Source organism: Mauremys mutica, chromosome 18, assembly GCF_020497125.1.
Source record: "Mauremys mutica isolate MM-2020 ecotype Southern chromosome 18, ASM2049712v1, whole genome shotgun sequence".
In the NCBI taxonomy this organism is placed as follows: Eukaryota; Metazoa; Chordata; order Testudines; family Geoemydidae; genus Mauremys; species Mauremys mutica.
In genome coordinates, this window is record NC_059089.1 from 25,605,887 (window position 1) to 25,629,760 (window position 23,874).

General features: G+C 41.8%; 1 protein-coding gene across 1 annotated transcript in view; it reads right to left on the reverse strand.

Annotated features, from left to right (window-relative positions):
• Positions 1 to 17,265: 17,265 nt before the first annotated feature.
• The window catches only part of LOC123352434 (spermatid perinuclear RNA binding protein), an 86,037-nt gene continuing 79,428 nt past the window's right edge, over positions 17,266 to 23,874 (reverse strand). The window contains exons 16-18 of the mRNA XM_044992541.1: positions 23,130 to 23,253; positions 20,537 to 20,581; positions 17,266 to 17,709 (exon numbers count right to left, since the gene is read on the reverse strand). Coding sequence (XP_044848476.1) covers positions 17,633 to 17,709; positions 20,537 to 20,581; positions 23,130 to 23,253 — 246 coding nt within the window. The 3' untranslated portion in view covers positions 17,266 to 17,632. The remainder of the gene's footprint in view (positions 17,710 to 20,536; positions 20,582 to 23,129; positions 23,254 to 23,874) is intronic.

Consider the following 23,874-nt stretch of genomic DNA (forward strand, 5'->3'; position numbering starts at 1 on the left):
TGAAAGGGAAACAGAGGCTGCCTTTAAACAGCGTTATAAATAAACAGAGGTGTCAGACAGAGTGAAAGGTCATCCAATGCCCTGAAGGTGGCAGGAGCTTGAATTTCTTGCTGTTGCACACAGGGAGGATCTTGGTGACAAAGAGAATGGGATGATTTACAGCTCAGGGGATGAACTTGCTCTCTCTCTAGCTGACTTGCTCACACTTAGGCCTACAGCGAAGGACTAAAGTCAGCATTTCATACCCAGCAACTGATTGAGGGGTGAAGTGCTGCCTGTAGGGATCTCTACTAACCCTCCCACAGCATGGGGAAACCCCCTCTTGGAGTTGCCTTGAATGGTGAGCATAGGCAGTGCCTGCTGTAATGTTGAAAAGCTTCCTTCAGCCTGTTGGCTACTTAGGTGGATTACACCTGACACAAGAGTTTGCTCTAAGGTGCGACAATTACAAAGAAAATAGCTGTACAGGTCCCTATGCATTTATTGCGCCGTTGTGCTTCCTTGTCTTTCCTCTTTGTGCTTCCTTGTCAATAATGAGCTGGAGGATGGTGTGGACTGCACCCTCAGCAAGTTGCAGATGACACTAAACTGGGAGGAGTGGTTGATACGCTGGAGGGTAGGGATAGGATACAGAGGGACCTAGACAAATTAGAGGATTGGGCCAAAAGAAATCTGATGAGGTTCAGCAAGGACAAGTGCAGAGTCCTGCACTTAGGAGGGAAGAATCCCATGCACTGCTACAGACTAGGGACCGAGTGGCTAGGCAGCAGTTCCGCAGGAAAGGACCTAGGGGTTACAGTGGACGAGAAGCTGGATATGAGTCGACGGTGCCCTTGTTGCCAAGAAGGCCAATGGCATTTTGGGCTGTATAAGTAGGGGCATTGCCAGCAGATCGAGGGACGGCATCGTTCCCCTCTATTTGACATTGGTGAGGCCTCATCTGGATACTGTGTCCAGTTTTGGCTGCAGGTCAGCTCTCTAGAGTCTCAGCCGGACTTGTAGATGTGTTGCTCCCTTACTTGTGGAAATGAAGGTGGGGGGGTGTTATTGACTGAGGTGCACACAGCTAACACGTTGATTTCTCTTGTAATCAAGTGCACACTTCTCAAGGTGTTGGCACTTGTAATGGGAGAAAGCTTGGCTCCCTGCTTTCCAGAGCAGACAGCATGCAACCCTGATGCGTCAGCCTGAATCTTTTGGTTGTTTTAATAGCAGCTTCAGTAAGTGATGTGGCCATAAGTCACATGTCCAATTGGGTGGGGGAGGGTGAATGATAGGCGTGTCAGTTCTTTGTACAGCTCCTCACACGTCTTTTGATTTCAAGGTTTGACCAGGCATAGAAGTGTGAGTCAGGGCACTCGGGTACTGCAGGGAGAGGCAATGCAAGTGCCTGGAGAGGGAGAGAACAGGAGCCAGAGAAGGGACTAAGGGAGAATATTTTAATTTCTTTTCTATGCCGTCTTATGTTGCAAAGGGTCTAGAAATGGCTGCTTCCTGTGCTCTAAGCTAGTGTTTCTCAACCTGTTTGTGCTTGTGACACCTCCCTCCCGCATGAGACTTGAAAAGGTAGGGGGCTGAAGCTGCCCAGGGCTGACAGCCTGATTGGCTTTGATCACTCAAAAATAAATTAGCTCATCAGTGAGAAAAGTGCAATAGCTGGACAGAACTATATGTAAGTTTAGGTGTTATCAGTGTAAATGTACAGCAGGAGCACATGCCTAACAGTAACTAGTTATTGCTAGAGCATGTCTCACATTTATCACTGTCCCTCACAAGGGCTCGGCAGGAAGGACTGTGTCCCTTTAGAAATAAGACTGCAGGGAAAGTTTAGATTAAATATTAGGAAAGCCTGTATAACTAATACCTGCCTGGGCAGGGATAGAATTCCCCTCTCATAGGAATGCCGTAGGGTAAAGAAATCTATGCCAGAGCAAGGGCTGTGCACGTTTTCACCAACATACTTGCCCTACAATCTAACCAAGCGAGCAACCGTTCCCCCAGGTGTAGGCTGTGCCGCCTTGGGGCAATGAGCCTACCATTCCAAATGCTGTTCCTCATGGAGTGTAAGATGAAGCAGCTGCCTTAGTATAGGAGCAGGTGTTCCGTAACCAAGCAAGCTCTCTGTTCACCCAGTTTCAGCTGGGAGCCAGTTAGGGAACTGCAGTTGTAAGGGCCGAGAGTTCTCAAGGCACCACAGCAGCCTGCCTGCATTGCACCTGACCACTGCATGGAAATAGGTTTTATTCTCAAACATTGCAAGACTGGAATTCACAGGAGCAGGGGGGTGAAGATGCTACACATGGTCAGTGGTGGCTGAACTGAAGCATTCTGAAAGGATTATTCACCTTGATGCTGACATCTGTGAGCAGGAGCTTTAGCCAAGGGCCCTGTTTTAACAGTCCTTTGTGTATCAGCATTGATAGCAGCTGGGGTCAATGAAGTTATTCATTTACAGGGAAGCCAATAAAGTGATGCAGAGCGAGCATCTCATACAGTGGAAGTGGACAAAGAATACAGGATGTTGCAGGCTGAAAAAAGAATTAACTGCAGGATGTGGGAGAGGTAGCAGCACTGATAGTGGCAGAGGAAAGCTCTCCTACTTCAAAGGAGGTGTTTGCACATTGATTTAATACAAAGATCACAGCCAGACAACTGGTTGGTGACCAGTGTGTAAAAAGCTGGGCTCACTGCAGATCCTAGTGAACATCACATATCCCCTATTTGCTCCTACACAGGCCCAGCTGACAATCATTCGTCCATGTTTATTCCCCTATTTTAAAAGCAGCTTTACAGGGTTCAGAAGGGTTAATAAGATAGAACACAGAAGGGCAAAAAGGTAAGGTGGGGTGGGGAGAATTTTCAGGCTTCTTCATTTTTAAAGTGTTGCTGAGTTAAAACATACAGGGAAAGCTGTTTCAGCCAGAGCCTGCTCTGTCATCCTACCTGGTCAGTCACATGGCACCTGACTGCCTGTACCCCCGTTTGCTTAGAGCAGGGTTTCTCACCCTGGGGTCCTGTGACCCCTCTGAGGGTTAAGACCAAGTTTAGGGAGGTCATGGGTCTTCATTAGTCTTATTTGCTCTGCCTTTTTCTCTAAAGCTGCCCTGTGCTTTTTAACTAGAAGTGGGGCATTGGAACCGGACCAAACGGCCCCCCTCTTTCTGGTTAATTCACCCCAGTATAGCATACGTGGCTTTTGATTTTTGGCAACAGTGTCACATGGAGTCTGTCAGTTTGTCTCACATGCTGAGCCCTCGGTCCCTGTGGTACTGTTATTAGGGAGGTAATTTTATTTAACTCAAATGCAATCAGCTTATGCTGCATTTGAATCCTCTTTCAGGTTGGTAGCCTCTGAATTTGATCGGCAAGCTCACCACTCAAGCCTCCTGAAATGAAACGGCTGAACAGCAGGCTCAGAAAAGCACTTCGAAGAAAAGGTAAGGTTGTTCCTGTTAACTTAGCAGGGGGGCATGGAGGGCAGCGACTTTCCAGCATAGCCACCTAGCACAGGAATCTCTCTAGCATAACTTGAGACAGTTCCTTTCTGGGGCTCATGCTATTAATATATTGCACTAGCATAAGTTTTAAAGTTGCAACCTTAAACACATGAAAAAATACAAAAGTTCTCAGAGCAACCATAATCACAAGGCATAGTTTTGTCTTAGATTTCTCTGGACCCTGCAATCAGCTGCATGGTCTCAGAGGACAGGTATTGGCCCCTCTAGTGACTAGGCATTCACAAGGCTCTGTAAAATGGAGGGGAGTTACTGTGAGAAACAACTTCAGTACATACCTATTTGAACATTCAACCTGTAGCCATTTGTGTTATTACCCTCACATCTAAAAATAGAAGAGATTCCACTCTGTCCTCTCCTCCTTGCACACACTGAAATGTTCAAGGTGATCAATACTGTTCACCTGTCAGAGTACATGTGCAGCTACACCCTCAATTCAAAACAGAGCAGCAATTTTGGCTTAACCTTTCAAATAAAACCCATTTATCTCTGGTCTGATATTAAACAGAAAAAAATCTGTTAAAAAAAGAGGAGGAGGAGGTTGGGCATTTAATGTGAAACTAACTACAGTTAGTGCTGCCACCCACAGGAACTGGAAGTGCTTGCTCCTCTTCTACTGAGGAGTGTGGTGTTGAGCAGAGCACCTCACCTTAGACCTTCAAATAATAAAAAAAAAAATCTAAATATGCAACAGTGTAGCAGGAAATTCCAGCTTGGGGTTTAGGATCCCATCACAGCTACAAAGAGCCCCCTCTGCGTTTGGCTTTACTGAGGCCTGGTCTACACTGGGGGCCTTAGAATGATCTCAGATACGCAACTTCAGCTACGAGAATAGTGTCGCTGAAGTTGACATATCTTAGATAGACTTACTTCCCGTCCTCAAGGCATGGGATCGACGGCTGCGGCTCCCCCTTGACTCCACTTCCGCCTCTCGAGTCGACGGGAGCGCGTTCGGGGATTGATTTATCATGTCTAGATGAGACGCGATAGATCAATTGCTACCCGCTGATCTGGCGGGTAGTGTGGACGTGCCCTATGCTTAGTGTGGCCATTCCTAATTCATAGGCCATAAAAGATGCCCACTTCCCTTCCAGGAACAGGTTTTTTACACATAATTTGTGATAATCTTCAGAGAGCCCCTGTGGCTAGTTTGTGTTGGATTCAGTCACACGCATGCAGAGTGTTTCCTGTGCAAAGGCATTACAATCCACACTCATTTTGTACCAGGCATGTGCTCCCACCCCCAAGGCAAGGAGGCTGCCAGCAGCCTCTGAAAAGCTGTGTCCCACCTGTCTGCCCAGACAATGGCCTCACTATTCAAAGGAGACTGGCCTCTTCCTTGCTTTAGGCTCCCACACTTCATGCTCTAAAAAGCAAAAATAGTTTCCCATTTGAAATTAGACCTACACTGCAGTCCAGCAAGGTTTACTAACAGAGTTGGACACACCAATCAGTCACAGCAACACAGATCCTGTTTGCAGAGAGAAGCTTTTTATTGTACTTCGTTGGGAGCAAATAAAACATGTGAGGGCTTTACATACCAAGAATGCAGCAGTGCCAGGTTACAGTCAGTGGCAGGTGAACCAAGGTTACAGTGCAAATATCACTGCTCTCTGCAGTTAACAGCAGCTGGCATACAAACCACAACACAGAGAAGCCAGCTGAAATCAAGTAATATAGATACAGCATCACAGGTAATGAGGCAACTTAACATACAAAGAGCATTCTATTTACTTTGCCTTTGCAGGGTGCTTTATAGCTGCTGCCAGTAAACTGACCCTATTTTAAAATTCAGTGTGCACTTAACTCTGCCCCCAAATGAAAACACCATGTGGAGTATTCACATTACACTTTTTACAATATACACAACTAAGGTTATTGCCAAGTTACTTCCTACTTCAAATTACACTATTTACAATGTAATATTCAGGAAAAGTTTCAACATCAGAGTGTTCTTTACATGAACTAGGAGAAATCTTTTATTCTGTAATGCATTCTATAATTAAGCCTCAGGTATCTCATGTACTTTATTCAGAAGTTTATCTCTCAGCAATTTTTTAATAGAGCAAGTTACTGAAAAATAGATGGATTTGTCCAGTGTTACCTATTGTGCATGTTACGGGAAGTGTTCAGGGACTGAATAGCACAAGTTTAGATCTTTATAATCAATGTTAGATCTAATCTTAGTGTAAAAATAAACGCTCTAGCCTCAGTGCATTAATAAGTGCATCTGTCAGCCAAAGGTCAGCTCTCTGTGGCTGAAAAGGAGAGTTAGAGAATAGATCTTTTGTTTACTATCCTGATCCGCAAAGAAAGACAAGTACACAACAAGTGATTTACAGGGTTACATATCCGGTATGTGTGCAGATTGTTTACACGAAGGCTAAAGGAAGAGAACTGGAACCTCCCTATAAGCACTAGAGACTAGCTCCTCCCTCGAGGCAAAATAATCCTGTACAAACTCCCAGTTACTGGAGACTGCCACAGTAGGGTGGGGTCACAGTGGCACCACCTCCAGACAGCTCTTCTCCTCCCCCCACAAAGCATATTTTCATTTAATTCTGTTCTGAACATGAGCATGACCAAACTGAGTCAGTGACTAGGTTTTGTTATTCTGAACTGGCTTCTGTGCCTCTCTAAGCCATGGATTCTCCAGTGCAACTCACTCCTTAGGAGACAGGAGCAGTGAGTTTAGCAACTGAATTTAAAGGAAAAAGCAATCAATACAGAGTTGTCAGATTCCTCTGACATGCAGCTAAATCAAAGAGGTTTCCAAACTAAAATGGAGAGAAAGTGGGGCCTGCCTGAGCATGAAATGCTGGTTTAAAGCTTCTTCTCCTTCTCTCTTACATCCTGTAAGTGGAGTCGTCATATGTTTGACTAAAATCACAACTGCACTTCCAGAATTTTTCTGACTTACAAATCCTGAATTTGCTCAGTGTAACAACTCTAGCTGGGTTTCTGCCTCCTAAATCTTCACCAGTCAAAGATCCTGCAGCTAGAATTGTAGCTGACAGTTCATGCCATGCTTTGGACAGTGTAGCCAAGATTGCTGAAAGGTACTAGCAATTTTGATTGCTCACCTTGAGACAGCAGGTCTAAAGTTGGGCACCTGAAACATTGGCCACTTTTGAAAATCTTGATCTCCTTCTTCCATAACTAGTCTACTAAGTTAAAAGGCCATGGTACACCCATACTTGTCAGTTACTTGGGTGCTTTTGAAAATTCAACCCACTGCCAGGATCAGAATTCCCGTTTAGAATGTGAATGTTCCTGGGCATCCTAAAAATTCTGGTCTAGGTGGAAATCAAATATTTCTCTCTTGCTAAAGGGTCAAGGGACCAGAGTTTGGTCTCTGCCTAGGTTTGCTGGAATACATCAGCTTCATGCAGTAGGAGAATTTGTTTGGTCAAATATTGATTTGGTAGAGGATCACAAATCTGACACTGTACTTTTGGAAGCAGATAACACTGAGGCAGCTTCCCCTTTCCTTTTCAACAGGGCAATAGTTTAAACTATTTGTCCTTAAGGACTTTCATGTTTTCCACTATTTAGTTTTCTAACCAGGTGTTTAAGGATATCTCTGTCCCCAACAGGGCAGATAACTGGACAAAACTTCGGAGTTTTTTCTGCAGCTGTTCTGAATTGCTTTGAGGGCAAATTTACCACCTTAAACATGCGTTGCCCAGAGTGTGCTCTATCTCCTGCCTTTAAATTGGTAAAAGTGTTTTTCCTAGACAATAGATGTCATTAGAAATCTACACCAACCTTTATCATGGTGCTCTGATGCACAGAAACAATCACTAGAAAGAGTTGTAACAAACAGTGTTCATACTCACTGTGAACTCCCACTTTTTAAAAGCAGCACAGCTCTGAATACCCCCTGCGTTATTTTGCTTTGTGTTGCATGCAAGAAATGTTGAATAAGCAACATACGTTGGTTAAATTCTACTTTTTTGAGGTCAGTTTATAGAATATCCTATCAAGATGCAAGATGAACTATTGAGAATGTAGGTTTTTCCAAGATGAAATTTTGCACATGCAAACAGCATTAGATTAAAAGTGCTAGGCTGGCTACTTCTGTCCACCCTGCAGCCCTTCATTCAGTAATACAGTGTTGCAGGTTTCATCAGTGCTCTGTTCCTCCTAATTGTGCCTGTTATCTTAAGACGCAGTTGTCCACTACAAAGCTGACCCTGTGTGGCCCTGAGTAATTCTGTATTGCTTACACAAGCTTGTGCTTTTGAGAACAGAAAAGTCAGCACTAACCAGACACAGTGCTCATATGAAACTTCCCTGCATTGTTTAACCAACTAATTCATGGCAATTCTGAGGAGTGAAGCTGAAAATCAGCTTGTGCTTTACTCTGCTCATTATGGTATTGGTTTATCTCTAACTTCCTTGTTGTCTTAGAGAATTAGCCAGGAATATTTTGACATTCCATTCAGTACTGATCAGCAGAAGCTACTGTGGTTTGTCACTATTTGTTAGTGTGCCTCACACCATGAAATTGTAGTTTGTTACAGCAGTAGCCAGTGGGTGCAGAGCACCCACCAATTTTTCCCCATGGGTGCTCCAGCCCCAGAGCACCCACAGACTCAGTGCTTATGCTTCTAGCCCAATCATGAAACACCTGAATGTTCTTAACCTTCACCACAACAGACAGAGGATTGCACCTTTAACAGTCAAACTGCCACAGACATTTAGGTTGGGTAGTGATGTGATTATTGTGTGGCTCTGCAGTTACATATTTCAGATGCTTTGTTTCTTACAAATCTTGTTGATAGTTGGGCCATTCATAATAAGGTGGCTCAGAATTCCATGGCTGAGAAGAGGCCTTCAGACTTTGCCAATTTTTCTGCAGACTCCATTTGGACTGTTCATTTTAATTTTTTTAAATATACTTAAATAACTATTAAATTACCCTCCCTATGCCTCACAATATATGGTACTAAAATGTAAAGAGTAGGACTCTAAATACAACAGGATAAAACAATCCAAAATAGATTTGGGGCATGGAGATTCCTATTCTAGTCAGACTCCCAAGATAAAGATTTTATCTGACTAGATCACGCAGTCACTGAATTTAAACATCTGCTGAGATGAGCTGGCCTCTTAGAGCTGATGCAGCTACATTTTTGCAAAACACTGCACAGTGTCACATAGTAACAGACAGCACCCACTCTTAGCAAAAAACCCCGGATCATAGGGATGGACATTCTCGACCTTCACACCTGCTTTTGCTTTCCACTAAGAATCAGTTACAAAGAGAACCACGTACCTGGATGCTGAAGTGCTCCTGTTCCAGTGCTTGGGGGAGGGAGGGGGGGAGAAAGGAGGGGTTTCATGGTCATTAATGAAACTGTGCACTGAGCTGAGATATACCAAGGTACGAAGCATTAACAGGTGTGGATAAATAACAGAACAATGGCAGAGAACATTCCTGATCAGATTTCTGTTGTATGCCAACACACAGTGTCAATTAACTTACCAGACTTCATGGTTACCCTCCAAAATGTGATCTGTCAAGAAACTAAGGATGAAAACAGATGCCACAATCTTTGGGCGTGGACTTCCGTGTGGCAGACAGCAAGAGTTTCTCCTGAGAATTGCTCTGAAATGGCTATAATAAAATTTCCACTTTATTATAGAGATCAGTTTCACAATGAACTAGATTTGCTAAAAGAGTAGAAAAATGAAATCACTGGGCAGTTAACAGACAAGCCATCTGCACCCATTAGAGATGGTAAACATGTTTTTCCAAGAGATTTATTCAATGATGAGATTAAAGAAGAATAGGTGCCCTCTGAATAGTAAAGCTGCAGCTACTGGATTTTTAAGGCAAAAGGACTGCACATATCAACAGTCTTCATTTGAGTCCTGAAGGTGGGTAGTTTTCAATCTCCTGATGTCAGAGAAACAGGTCCTCTCCTGCCTGGAAACACCAACACTTACCTTGTGTTTGCACATCATCACGTATCCAAAAAAGTCGGTGTTCTTTGCTTTTAAGTGACACTGCCCTTGAGCTGTTTAGCTCAGCCACACATATTGGATTTCTCCACATGAGCTGCCTCTGAGACCTCATTGGAACCAGTCTGAAATGTTAGGGTTTCTTTCCTCAACAGAAGAAGCCTGATTAATCTGAATTTAGTGCAGGCTGCTATCTAGCAGAATTCCAAGTAGTATACAAGGCAGGAGCTGCCACAAAAACAATCCCAGCCTTCCGTTATGGGTACAGGGAGACAAAGCCAATTCCCCAGAGGAAAGATCACTTTTGCTAGAGTGGTCACCAAGGACTCCAGATACCACTTGAGGACAGTCTGAATCCTGTGACATATTCCATCAGTGCCTGAAGTTAGAGACAAAGCGGGTGAAGTAATATCTTTTATTTGACCAATTTCTGTTGGTGAAAGAGACAAGCTTTCGAGCTTACACATACCTCTTCTTCAGGTCTGGGAAACTAATTCAAAGTGTCACTGCCTGAAGTGAAGTAACAGACATTCTGGAGAAGTTCCTCCAGACCTCAGCGCTCCATGAGAGGTACAAGTAGGTGAGGGGAGCATATGCTCACCCTCCCTCCACATCAGGAGACTTGTGGATGAGAAAGTACAATGACGGCTGCAGGACTTGGTCCCATATGTGGTTTTCCTTGTCCATAGGAATTGCGAGACTGGACCAGATCAGTACTCCATCTAGTCTCAGGTAGTGGCTAGTGCCACATACTTCAGAAGGCACAAGAAATGAACGCACCATTATGGAACAGCCAGCCCATAGGGAAAGGTTTCTCCCTAGCCCCTTTGGAAATCTTTGTGCTGGTGCCCCGTTCTTCTGTCCTGCCCAAGAGGGGAATTGTGGTCAAGAAATTTTTCACTCAGTGGTTGTTGGGAAAACCGCAGACTCAGAGTGGTTTTTCGTGTGTTATAGGCCTTTACCTAATTAAGATCCTCCTGTGGTTAGAGAATAACCTTTTTATGAGTAAGACACTTTACAGATCACCCTTCTGCTAGAAGGCAAGTGCCGCAAGAGAGAGGATCCCTTTCCTCTCCACAGCGTGCAGACAGCTGAGCTGGGTATCTGCCAGCAATGGGAGCAATAGGCCCCGCTGCCTGAATGATAAAGTTCTCCAGCAAAATTCACCATTTTCTTAAAGCTTTTCAAAAGGTTAATTCAAGGCTGTTAGAATGTGGTGCCAGAAAGTGCCTGCAAACCTCCTGCTGTAAAGATTCCATAGCTTAAAAAAAACCATTGTTATGTACTGGGATGCTGGAATTGCTTGCGCCCCCCAAGCTCCTTGACAGAGAATCTCATAAAAGCAAATGGTATTTAACTCCAGTGCAACTCTTGGCAGCAGGACTGACAGAACATTAAATGAGAGCCATGATGATGCTGGAATCATGTAATTAACTCCTGCTGGCTGCATGACAGCAAATTAGAAGCCACCTACACAGGCACTAAATTGCCTTTTTTTTGGTGCAGGCTGGATTGTGTACTCATCCGACAGGAATCACTTGGGCAATAGAAGCTACACTTACACAGGAGAAACTCTCCATCTGAACGGCACAGTGCCCAGGAATAAGGTTGCCCTCTTCTAACTACTGAATGCATGTTAAAAGAAGAACACAGATAGCTAGAACTGGCACACGGATAATGTAATGGCAGGATGCACAACTTTTCTGTTAGCTAAGAGAATGGCCCTTTACAACTATTTATACTGCTACTGGACACAAGCAGTTTAGCACAGTGATGGGGTGGGACCTACATCTCAAAAGGCACAGGCAGCTTTTAAAAAAATTATATACCCCCAGCACGTACAATAGCATTAATATAAGATGACTGACAGACAATAACTGCCCTTCAAACTAATGGGCCAGTCAATTATCTGGGAGATTTGGTATCTGAACCTCTTGGTGCTAGGAGTAATTTCTAAAGCACACAGAATCAAATCAACTAGCTCCAAGGATTACTGCAGGAAGGGAACACAGCAGACTGTGCATCTGCTTGTCTGTCGCTAACGGAAAGGGACTTCCTCCGAACTCTGAGCCAGAAGTCCAAGCTACAAAACAAGACTTTGTCCCTTGTTCTTAAAGATACAACAGAACAGACATAGCAGCTACACAGTAAAGCTTATGGAGTCAGCTTTGCATATAGGCCTGTTAAATTGCATTCCAAGCCATGAAACTCGGCAACATTAGAATCGCAGGCTACAGGAAAAAGGCAATGTATTCCCCTCTCCTCTGCTGACTTACCTGTGATTTAAACACCGTGCAGCTACTGCTGTAGAAGAGAGCACTTTCTACCTTCCCTTGCAGACTACTGCCTGTCCCAACTGCATGTCAGGTAGATGCAACCCAAGCTAGTGGTCAAGAGTGACCTGACATTCCAACCAGTTTAAGAACCGTGAATGAGACAGTCCTAAAAGAAAATTTTCAGAAGTGCCTATGTGACTTTGGCTCCTAAGTCCCATTTTCAAAAGTAACATAGGAGCCTACATCTCAATGAAAATCAGTGGGACTTAGGACCCTTGGTGACTTAGGCACTTTTGAAAGTTTACTTTAAGTTCCGCTGACTTTCAGTGAGAAGTAGGCTCTTAAGTGGTGAACATTCCAGAAGGGCATCAGTGGAACAGAATACGGGATTGGAGCAATTAACTGGGGTAACCATGGACAAATAAGGAAATTCAGGCTTAACTGTTTTGCTGTAGAGCAGTCAACAAAAGTGCCAAATGAAGGCCACTTAACAATCAAACTCTCTCAATGAATGAGAAGCAGCCAGGCATTTTATTAATTAGTGCCTGACCTGGACAGTGCTTCTCAGACTGTCATCACCTGAGCTATTCAGAGGAAACCTGAAGAGCAGTTGATTATAATCTACCTTCTCTCTCATATGAAATGTATAAAACATTCCTCCTCCAAAGCTTAATGGAGCAGCCTGCTATTGCTGCCCATTCTCAATACAAGCCTCAGCAATCCTCTGCTAGTGAAAAATTCAGACCTTGATTTTAAAAGGGCCTCGGGGCAGAGTCCCAAATTTGTGCCTCAAGATAACTGTAGATCCAAATCTGCACCACGTAATAACTGTGAGAGCATTTCAACAGCTCACTGATTGCACCCACAATGTAGCTGGATGTTCAAGTGCTATAATGGACAACTTGCTTGCAAAATTGAGTCTGAAGTTTTTTCCAGGTGCAAAATTAGATGCCACTTGTCAAATCAGGCTCTCCCATTGATGTTGGTGGAGTTTAGAGTTAGGAATTTGTCCAGTAAGAGACTATTAATTCTATCCAGATCTTTGCTGGACTGAGTTATTAAAGGTAATCTATACCTACGATTACATTTTCTGAAATTATGATTTTTTCAGTTGTTAAATCAAATGCATTTAATTTACATAGTGTGGTGACTTACCTGCTTACTACAAAAAAATAGTATACTCCGAGCCTGGTTTACCACTCCATTATTCAATGTGCTTACCCGTTTTACAGCAGAAGAACAGTGGTGAATCAGGTCTTTTGTACCTTTCACATCTGCGTATTAGGAGCGACTACAGAGCTAATATTATTCTGCATTTAAAAGCCACATTCTAAGTACAATTTTTATATGAAGAGAGTTCTCAGCAACTTGATATTACAATGACAGTACATTGCTAGAATATGCAATAGTATGTAAAACAAATTTTAAAATGACTATTTTAAAAAAAATTATACATATCACATACACTTAGGCCTCAATCCAGAATCATTTTAATCCAAGGAAATTTTTGTAAGGTGAACTTATAATACAGAATTACTTATTAATGATTCTATTTTAATTCCTAGTTTTACAAAACCATGACCAAGCAATGTATTCATGCCGAGTTAATCACCATTCTTCCCCACACACAAACACCCCTTCCTTATGAATTAATTTGGCCTATATTATTTGGTCTCTGTAGATTTTAAATTCAATATTCTAAATATTACCAAAGCTTTTCCTCCTTCCTTTGGAGATTAGTGTTAATAGTTTTGGGAAAAGATTACTACTTTCTTATTAATTAGATCATATCATGTAGTCAACAGTACATTTCTATTCTGTACACCTATAGAAAGCCATGTTATGGCTTTCCATACAAACCATGCTAATTAGCACACATTCTGGCTTTGGACACAGCTGAGTTTTTCCACTAGAAAGGAAGGAATGCAGTACTTGATACTCAAGAGTATCAATATTATTAACTTTTCAGACTACACAAGAAGAGATGTTTGGAGCAGAATGATTTACTGATAAGACTAATGGATTCCTTTTTTCTTATAAACTAATATCTTAACAGCAACAGTTTTTTATCTTAAACTAAAATAATTTCAGTGGCCTTTAAAAAACGCAAGATTGGAAATTAGACCACTTGATTTTTGTTCTTAAACAGTTAGATTTTGAAATTAAATAAAGGCATAATAAAAGCTCATGCCATATATATGATTCATCACATGTCTATGGGAGTTGAAAAACAGTAATTAACATTCTTCAGGCTAAGAATAAAAATTCTTACCTTTTTATACCATGATCTCTGCTTACAGTCATTACATTTCAGCCTATTTTATAAAGTGCATATGGCTACGAAGGTCCAGAGAGAATGAGAATAAAATGATATTAACCTGTTGAAAACTGCTTAAAAAAAGTCTTATCCTGCAATATATAGAGGTTCCAACACCATTTAAATAAAGACTTTCATACAGAGGAATCTCTGACTTCAGTTAATAATCCTGATAATTGATTCAGCACCCCAAACAGTTTAACGAAAAACAAACAAAACAAAAAAATCAACTTAGAACAGCGAATTTTTTCTGAAATTTGCCAAATTCTAGAATGTTGGTTATTTTATGAGGATTTTAAGGGGGGGGGAATCCATTTCAGAAGTGAAGTGACCTAATCCTTCCACCGTTTCGCCATATTATTGTGAGGCATGGTTGAGACACATTAGTTCAGTTATACTTGGGAGAAAAGGTGGAATGTTTGCTGCCTTTCATGTCTTCCGGCATGTAGCAGCTCTGGATTCAATAATAGCCACTGTAAGCCTTGGTGGCAGTTTCTAGGTGAACTTTGGTACTAAAGACCTGAGCACAATTGTTCAGTTAAAATTCTGATTTAAGTGGTGAAAGCTAAAGCGGAGTTAACTGATTAAATTTGGAGCCCCACCAATTTTTAATGAAGGCCAAGTTTTATACATTGGTCTCTTTCTGCGTGAAGAAATAACCAAGAGACATGTATGCACATCTATTGCTATGTATCCCAAGGAAGGACTGCGGCTTGGAATAAGTATTGCTTTTATTAAAAAGGATCTGAGTTCAGGGAAAAATTCTTTTTGAAAAGGAAAAGCTCAGAGTTCCATATTTGAAGCTGAGACCCCCTCAAAACAAGTCACGTTTGTTCTTGCTTTTAAGACATCTACAAATAGCCATTTCGAGCCACACAACCTGATGGTTCTAGAAGTCAGAGAAGAAATCTTGAGGGCCCAAGTGAACAATAAGAGGTGCGATGCTGAGAGGCTGGCAATAGGGACTGTCAATGAAAAAACCACCTACAGTGGAGAAAAGAGCAGAGAAGCAAAAACTTCATGTTAATTTCAAAGGGACTGGCTGAAGCTAAAGCTCCATTTAAATTTCTCTGCTCCTTCAGCTGTAAGTGGAATTTTCATTGTAAAAGGGACACAAATGGGCACTTTTAAAACTATCAAAACATCTATACTTCCAAGGTTGTCACTTTTTAAACAAAGAACTGACAGCTCATTCAGATTTTCAGTAAAGCAGAGAAATGTAAAATATGCAGCAACGGGGCAAGTTTACAATGTGGTTAGTAACTCCCAACAAATGACAAAAAATGAAAAAATGACTTCATATAAATCATCTGAAATGACGGCCATCATGTTGGAAAAGAGCATAGCTCCCTCTTTTTAATGAGCTGGGGAGGAGTAAGCTATTGGACAAGTAAATTTTCAATATGTAAATATTTTCAGAACAAATTGTAGTTTAAAATTTAAAGTCTCAGAAATTCATGGATTTAAAAAACAAAAACAAAAAACCACTTTATCATCAGCAGTTGCCAATCAAGAGAACTCCAAAAGAGGCAGGGATCTTTTAATGAATATTATATTACCCCAAAATGGGCTCTCATCAGCCATGCTTTTTCTGCTCCGTGATGGCTCCCTTTCATCCATAGGCCAGCAAAACATGTCAATGATTTATCAACACTTCGCAATTTGAAGGCACCCCCAACACTGCCGTTTCTCTCTCTGTGCTAATTCAAGGGATGATAATGTCAGACTCACTGCTACTGTCAATAAAGGCTACATACTTTATTAAAGTACCACCACCACCAAATGAAAGCAAGAGCTACAGCAGGAAGAGAAACGTTTATGAAAGATTTAAGCACATTCCTAAGCACAAATGCTTGATTTAAGAACCGCTGCTGTAGTTAATTCCAAGGAAAGCAGCTTGTTATACACTTCACCCCCTTATCATGCTGTTCTATGATTACTCTCCCTGCTATGAGAAACGTACATTGAGGTAAGCCCCATTCTTACCACATCGTTTAAAAAACAAAACACCATCCTCCCCCAAGAACAGAGTCTGAAGGAGAGCAGAGTGTATAAAGGCATCTTCAAGACAGCACAAAATATAACAAACCTACTGAAAAGGAACTGGTGAGCTCTGAATGGGGAAGTGCAACCAACAGTGCTGCTTATTTTGTGGGGGTGATACCTTAATAAAAAGTACTTTATTCCTTCATATTAGAGTCCAAAGCACAACAGCTTTATGCACAAGCCTGGAAATATTCTGGCGACAGTACGGAGCATGTCCTCTGCTCTATACTTTCAGAGGGGTACATGCACTCCTTATATTATAGATGTTGCCTTACTTTGGGCACCAACTCGTATCAAAAAATGAATACTGGCCTATGGCTGAAATGTGTCACTTTTCACAGCAGCACTCAACAAGAACTGGGACCATTAAATAGCAAGTTTTCATGGGGACCTTGTTGCTGCTTTAGATTCTTAGAATTGTAAGGGGAAAAGGAGAACCCTTTTTTTAATTAGACACTAACAACTAAAATAACTAAAAATGCTCCATGGAAAATCAAGGGTGGACAGACAATCTTACAGAGAGAAGAAGGCCACAAGAACAAGTGCAATTTATTCTTTTTGGGGGGAAGTGAGGGGCATTGTAAAAACATCTTTGGAACACTAAAAAACTTAATCATAACGTTATGATTGTCCTTTCTCTGGGCAATACAGACTTAACTATGTATTCCTCCAATTGCGTAACAGAAGTCTTTGCATGGAAATTTCCCTTGTTTAACACAGGTTTCACAAAATATAACTGAATACAAAGAGACCAGCTAGTGTTAATAATGCCCTTTGTTTTCTTTTTCAGCATTTTGCATACAAATGAAGAGGCTTCTCGGAAAACGAAGACAGGGTCTACGTTACTGAGCCTTATGATATGCTAATTTCCTTGGTTTTAAAGATGCTAAGGGAATCCTTTCAAGGTACTGATGCTTAGATATATCAAAAATAATAAGCTAAGACAATACTTAAACCCATATCTTACTAGCTTTGTTCACCTTCATATTTTCAAAGTTAAAATTTAACTGAAAAGTTTCTATTGTATTACTGGTTTGGTTTTTTTAAATAACTACACTCTGAATTAAGTAGCCCTACAACACATACAGGCCATTAACTGAGATTCTGTGCGACTGCATTAGGAAACAGGCAGTACTCTGTGTTACAACAAAACCGTTTATTTGTGATCAGTGTTTTATATTCTATACATCCTTCACAAATTTAATTTTACATAATCGGATACTTCATTTAAAACGTAAGGTTTAAGCTTCTAGTTCTTCCCTATAACAGAAGGCTGGTATAAGTTATTGAAAATGAGGTAACATTTCACAGAACATTTTTTTTCTTCAAGTTTTAGAGAACTAAATTTGCATTTTGTTAAAATCAAAAAGTAGGAAAAGATGTTTCTTTACAAATGACTTTGCTCAAGTATGTGTTCAAAGAAAACAGGATAAAAAGGCTTTTTTCTCTTCTAACATTCTGTACTGTACTGTGTTGTTCAATCAATAGGAATTAGCTTCTGCCATTTGCTAAAAGAATGAGTAGTGGGGAACAGGATATGTTGGGAATTTCATAACTGGTAACAGAACCATTCTCTTGGGTATACCTACAGAGAGAAGAAACGGAGAGGACTCCAAATAAGTTCAATGATCCAATAAAGTCAAGTAAAAGCTTACAGTAGTGTTCTCATTAACCCTTTCCAGATGAGTCAGTCAATGAGCTTTGAGGGCATTGAATCCCATAAGCAGAACATTTTGTAATACTTTAAACAGGAGTTTTAATATAACATATTAGATTTTATTATCATTCTGATGTTTATTAATTTAGCATTAGCAATATGTCCCAGAAGTAGTCAGTACCATGTTACACTGAACCAGACTGGATTTGGAAAGTTAATTTACGGTCTCATGAAGATAGTGGGGATAATCTATTTTGTTCAGTGTCCTGAAGTAATTTAACAGGCCAACTACAACTGCAAAGATTTTAGACAGGAAATGCTGCTGTGCATACACAGAAGTCCTTAAAAAAAGGGCACAGGACAGTTTTGACAAACCTCCCTTTGGATCTGTCAAAACCAGGCACTGATAACTCAGTCAAGTTCCATATCCATTTAGACTTTCTGCATTTATTCATAGTGTACTGAAGTGGCAAATCTGGAAAGATTAATTTCTGCCTAATCTCAGGATTATTATAGCGTTCTTGTGGCCTCACAAACTTCTGCATACTTAAATACTTTTTTTTTTAATGGTTCCTATTTAAATTCTAATATTTAACCTACGTATCCATTTAGAAATCACAAAGCAGCAACAGCAGGTATTCCAGAGCACCAGATGATCAAAGTGAAACTTCCCAACATGCAACAGCTTACAAAGGCAAAGAGACATATTTACCTTACAGCCAGAAAAGCATTATTTCAGTACTTTGCATCACAATAAGACATTAAAACAGAAAAACTCTTTATGCGAAAAATGGGGGCAGCAGATTTCACAAGACTTTGAAGTCAGCGATATGCCACACATAAATATCTAAGCGATTACAATTCAGGCTCCAACACAGATGTCATGAGAAGATGGAGGGGAAGGAAAAAACAAACCAAGAGAAAGAAGGATTGTAGGTAAAACTCCCAGCCCCACTGAGGTCAATGAGAGTTTTACCACTTACTTCAGTGGGGCCAGGACTTCACCCCATATTCTTATATATAACCTATCTGCCAGTAAGAGATACGGATAGTCAAGTACCAGCCATCTTAGACCATCTCAGGGTCATATTCAATACCCACTTCTTAATGTTTCATACAAGGATGAGGGCTACAAAAGGGATTGTTTAAAATAAGCCACTAATGAAACAGGTCCCAAACTAAATATGTGATTTCCTGCTGGGTGAGTGGGTAGAGGTTCCCTTTGTTATCAATAATAGTGCATGAAAGATAATCAAGAAGAGAGAATATGCTTTATAGGAAATGCCAGTATCACCTACTACAATGTGAAAACAGATGGCCAATTCATATCTTTCTACTGAGATAAGAAAAGCTGCTTTAAATCAGAGAAAATTCCTTATCCGAGTAAAGGCACCTCATTGGCCAACTCCCTTGCCCTGCTCCACAGAAGCAAGCATAGAATGGTAGCAGCTGGTCCTTCATGGCAGGTGCTCCTAGCCACCACCAATACTAGAGCCGCAGCATTTTCATCATCAGGGTACGGCATAAGAGGCTATCACTGTAGTTATAGTGTGCATCATTTAGAATGGAACAGGTTCTTTTGCAAGGTGTAGAAATCAAGTGACCCAGTTCCGTAATATTTCCCTGGTCAGATAAGGTTTCTACACTTGTAGTGTTATCAGGTGGAGTTACTGTTAGCCACCAATTTTATTCCGATTTGATCCGGAAACATTAGGAAAATAACCCAGCACAGGAATGGTTGGTATAGTGAGGATTAGGTTTCCCCTTTGAAAAATTACAAAAAGGCTGCTGGAGCTTACTCATGTGGTTTTGCCATTTGAGAGCTACAGAATCTTACCCAGTTACAGAAGACAGGTTCTGTACACACACAAGATCAGAACTGGTTCTGAGAGACAGCGCCTTGTTTTACTCTGGTGTCTCGGAACATATCACTGACTCCAAACTGTTTTGCCCCCATTGCCACATAAACCTCATTCAAAGTAACCAAAAGGCCAGTTAGAGATCAACAGGCTTTATTAGTCTAGTATTTAAAAAAAGCAGACGGGGTGGGGGGGAGGGGGAAGCAGGAGAAAGTACTCTAGAGCTATGAGAGAGGCCCTAAGTTTATTTTAGTCCATATGAAATATATTGCACTGCCATCCTAGATTTCACTGGGCTTCTTAGCAGGAAGAGGCAGTGGCAAGTTATGGTGCCTTAGCAGCCTGATCTCTAAGTAACCTACAAAAACTCAGTTAGCTTGACCCAAACAGCAGTATTTATCCTGCAACTACATCAAATGTGTCTGGAGTGGTTATGAGATGTTGGTGGCAGTGGGCATTTCAAACAGCTGACTGCAGTAAAAGGAAATGCCCACAAGTCTAACTTACGGACCATCATTTTACCAATGTTTAGCCAAGAGGCATTAGAGTAATATTCAAGGATGTTAGATTTGGCCCTTAGGTATTCTTTGAATGGAGCACAACATTGGCTGTAAAAAGTAGGAGAACTACTGAAAAATATTCAATTTCACTATGAAAGGGAACAGGCAGTTAGAACAAGCAGTCCTTCCACAATCAGGCAAAGCATAGGCAAAAAGCTACTCCAACCAAAACAAGAACCACAAGGTTATGGCATCAATTTAAATGTCCTCGTCATATTTAAAGTGAGCTCTGATTTTCTTGGATCACTTGCAAACTCTAGGGCAATCTCTATTTTTGGACTGCCATGATAGTTTCAATACCATTTCTAGTTCAGTTAATTAACAGGTCATACATACCGTAGGCTGGCGCAGCTGGGCTGTACCCATAAGGTGCCCCATAGCCTACAATACAAACAGAACAAGCGTTTGGCTTTATTCCCCCCAGCATATGAAGAATCGTATCAAAGGTCACAAACTTACTAACACAGGGGCCAGACACAAAACAGAAAATCCACTCCCATTTAAGTTAAAATACTTAAGCAGCATTTGGCTGTAATCGTTCCAGATTCTGGCTGCAAAAATAAACAAGCCATCTTACGCCTTTTTTGGAAGCTTCAGCACAGAAGAGTGAAGCTCCACCTTTCTTTCTATTTTCCTTAATATTCTCTCTCGGTTGAAACTTTCCAGCCAATACTGTCACCCTGCAAGAGTTGGCAAGGCCCAGTTTACGGACTCTCTTCATAAAATACTGATATGACTTAATGCACAAAATAGTCATTGTCCTCAATCCCCCACTTAGGAAAAGGGAGACTTGGAGGCCTGGGGTAAAGGCCCAAAGCCGATATTTTTGGTGACTAAGAACACTGCCCTTTGGTTTCCACAGAGTCCAGGCATATTCCACAGAAGGCACCTGAATGGCGGGATGGGACTTAGCACTGATGGCAGCTTAAAAAAAGGAAACCAAAGCATCCTGGGGATGGGAGGCGTGCAAAGTTAGAGGATACATTCAGTTGCTGAATGAAACGGAATGGTGACAGCATTGTCCTTGGTTATTCCTGCTTGCTGTTTCATGAAGACTTAGTACCATTCATGCCTGGGAAAGCTTTTTTTGAGGGGGGGGTTAGGTTGGGGTGTGGGAGGCTGAAGAGGAAAAAGGTACGTAGGCCAAGAGAAATAAATGCTTAACAAGTATGATGGCTGGGAAATTAAACCTATTTCTGGAAGAATTCCATGCTGGCAAGGACTGTGCCTCTAGCAGGTTACAATGTCTAAGAAATAACTCCTCAGGCAGAAAAGCAGTTTCAGAAACAATGTTCAAGTCCATTAAAAATGAATTACTGGTTTTTAATATTTATGATTACATCAATATACAGGAACAATGTGGGTACCACATTGCTGACTGCGCCAGGAGGTAAATATATCCAACTACAGGGCTGCGCTATTAACATTTGGGAACTGATGAAGGATGTAATTAGAGTTTATGCTATATCCTAAAAAACCTTGAGCACTAATGATCAGGGTTTTACTCTTTGGCAGCTAAGTGAGCATTGGCCATGGAACTTTGGAGGCAGAGAGACCAAAGAATAAAATAAAATATACAGAGATTCTCCTCCCACCCTCAACTCCTTCACATGATCTTCTACACCAGTGTGGTTCAACATCTTCAGATTGAAAACCCCTTATTCAAACAAATTTTCCTGATTCCACACCATATAAAATGAATAGACAATAATGATAAGCCTATGTAATTTGTTTGTGTAGCTGGAGGAGTTCACAGAGAATACCTGACCTTGAAGGATAATAGTATGCAGGGAATGGAGGAGCAAGATTTTCTTTGCTTTAGATAGTACAATTTTCAACCCCTCATGACCACCCACTCCCTGGGTGTTGTGACCCACCAGGTGAGATACACTATTTTAGATGAAGCAAAATATAGAGGAAACCCAGAAGTTGCTATGCACTTCCCTGTCTCTGGAGCTACAGTTTTGTTTATTGTGGCTGCTAACCTGCCAATGGGAATCAGCACTAAAACAGCCTGACCAGGAATGTGAATTCTACATGAAGGGGCCCCAAGTATAAATGGGAACCAAAAAGCCTTTTAATTTGGACTTGCAGTTTTGCTGCTCAAAGCAATGCGGCCAACATTACAGAGCAACGTCAGCCAGAATATGAACGTGAATTTCCTTCCTTCATTTCTCCCAACATGACAGCTGTTAATAGGCACCTCTGCTCACAGCCCCAGACGGTGTGGGGTGCTCCCGAGAGCACAATGACTTCCAAATCTGCCAGCATAATCCCCACAGTTCACTACTGTGGAACGCATTCCAGCACAGCAGCAAGTTCCACCCCAACAGCCTGTCCCCAAGAGGACTGAAGAAGGGTCTCTCTTGCTGTGAATCACACTGCTCCTAGAGGAGACTCATCAGGTGGCAAAGCACTTCTCGCAGGAAGCAACATGCCCAGGACAGTATTTTAATTTTGCATGCACAAACAATACCCCTCTGCCCTTATTAAGGATACTCCTGTAGCACTGCCTAGAATGAGAAACTCTTGGTAAAGCCAAGCATCATACTAACAGGCATCTTCCAGGAGACTTCACAGCTGGGCACAGAGTTGTGGGAATCATGCCATGGTGAGAGAGTTATGAGAAAGGCAGGTGTCAGAATTACAAAGCCCCAGGGAAAGAGCGGGAGCTGGATAGCTATTTGCTCATCTTCCATGCACAATAAACCACAAGCGAGATATGTTTCCAGCTCTACGGACTCTCTGACTTTTCCCCTTTATTTAAACCCCCATGCGTTTTCCCCATGGCTCTTCTCAAATGCTATAAAACTAAACAGGTCACCAGCATAGCTGAGTCTGACCCATAGAAAGGTGAACGTCAGCAGCCATAGTTCATCCATGGACAGTTGGGATGGACAGATCCATAGCTATTAGCGCCATGACGTACCTGGTGCTATGTATCCAGTAGCAGCGGCTGCCCCAACAAATGCCCCTCGTGCTAAAGCACCTCGTCCTCTGCCTCGAGCAGCCTGGACTGCTGCAGACACAGCTGTATTTACAACTCCTTTAGTCTGTGCAGAATAAAAAAAGGGTATGATTCAGAACATGATACACTAGGCAATCCATGTTAAACCAGCTAGATGATCTATGAATTCCATCTAATGCTATATTCAACCCGCTAGGCTTGTTAAAGGCAATACACACTCACTCATTCCATTCTGAAACATAGCTGTGCAGAATTGGGGACTGTGGCACAGACCTATATGTGAGCTCACAAGTTCTCAATTTATAGAATCCCCTTCCCTGGACAGAACGAATGGAGCATTGGCAGCTGTGCCAACAGGCATCTTTGTTTCATTCAAACACCACACTGAGCTATGAGCTATCTTTCTGTCATGTGTGCGATGTGACTCTGATCACTGATAGGGCACCAATGTGCTACTACACCCTGCTACTGATCTCCATCTCGCTTGCCTGTGGGGAGCTGCAGGGACGTGGGGTCACTGCTGCAAAGCTGGATTTGTTACATCATCATCAATCCTTGACACTTTTTGAGAGAGTGAAGTGCCCGGGCGAGAGGGGGAGGATATTGACCCTATTTCTCCCCACCTCTCTTCTCTGGCTTGCTGGCTGTTTAAACTGCTGTGCAGCCCAGCTTTGCCCTGCCCCATGGAGTGCTGAGCTAAGAGCTG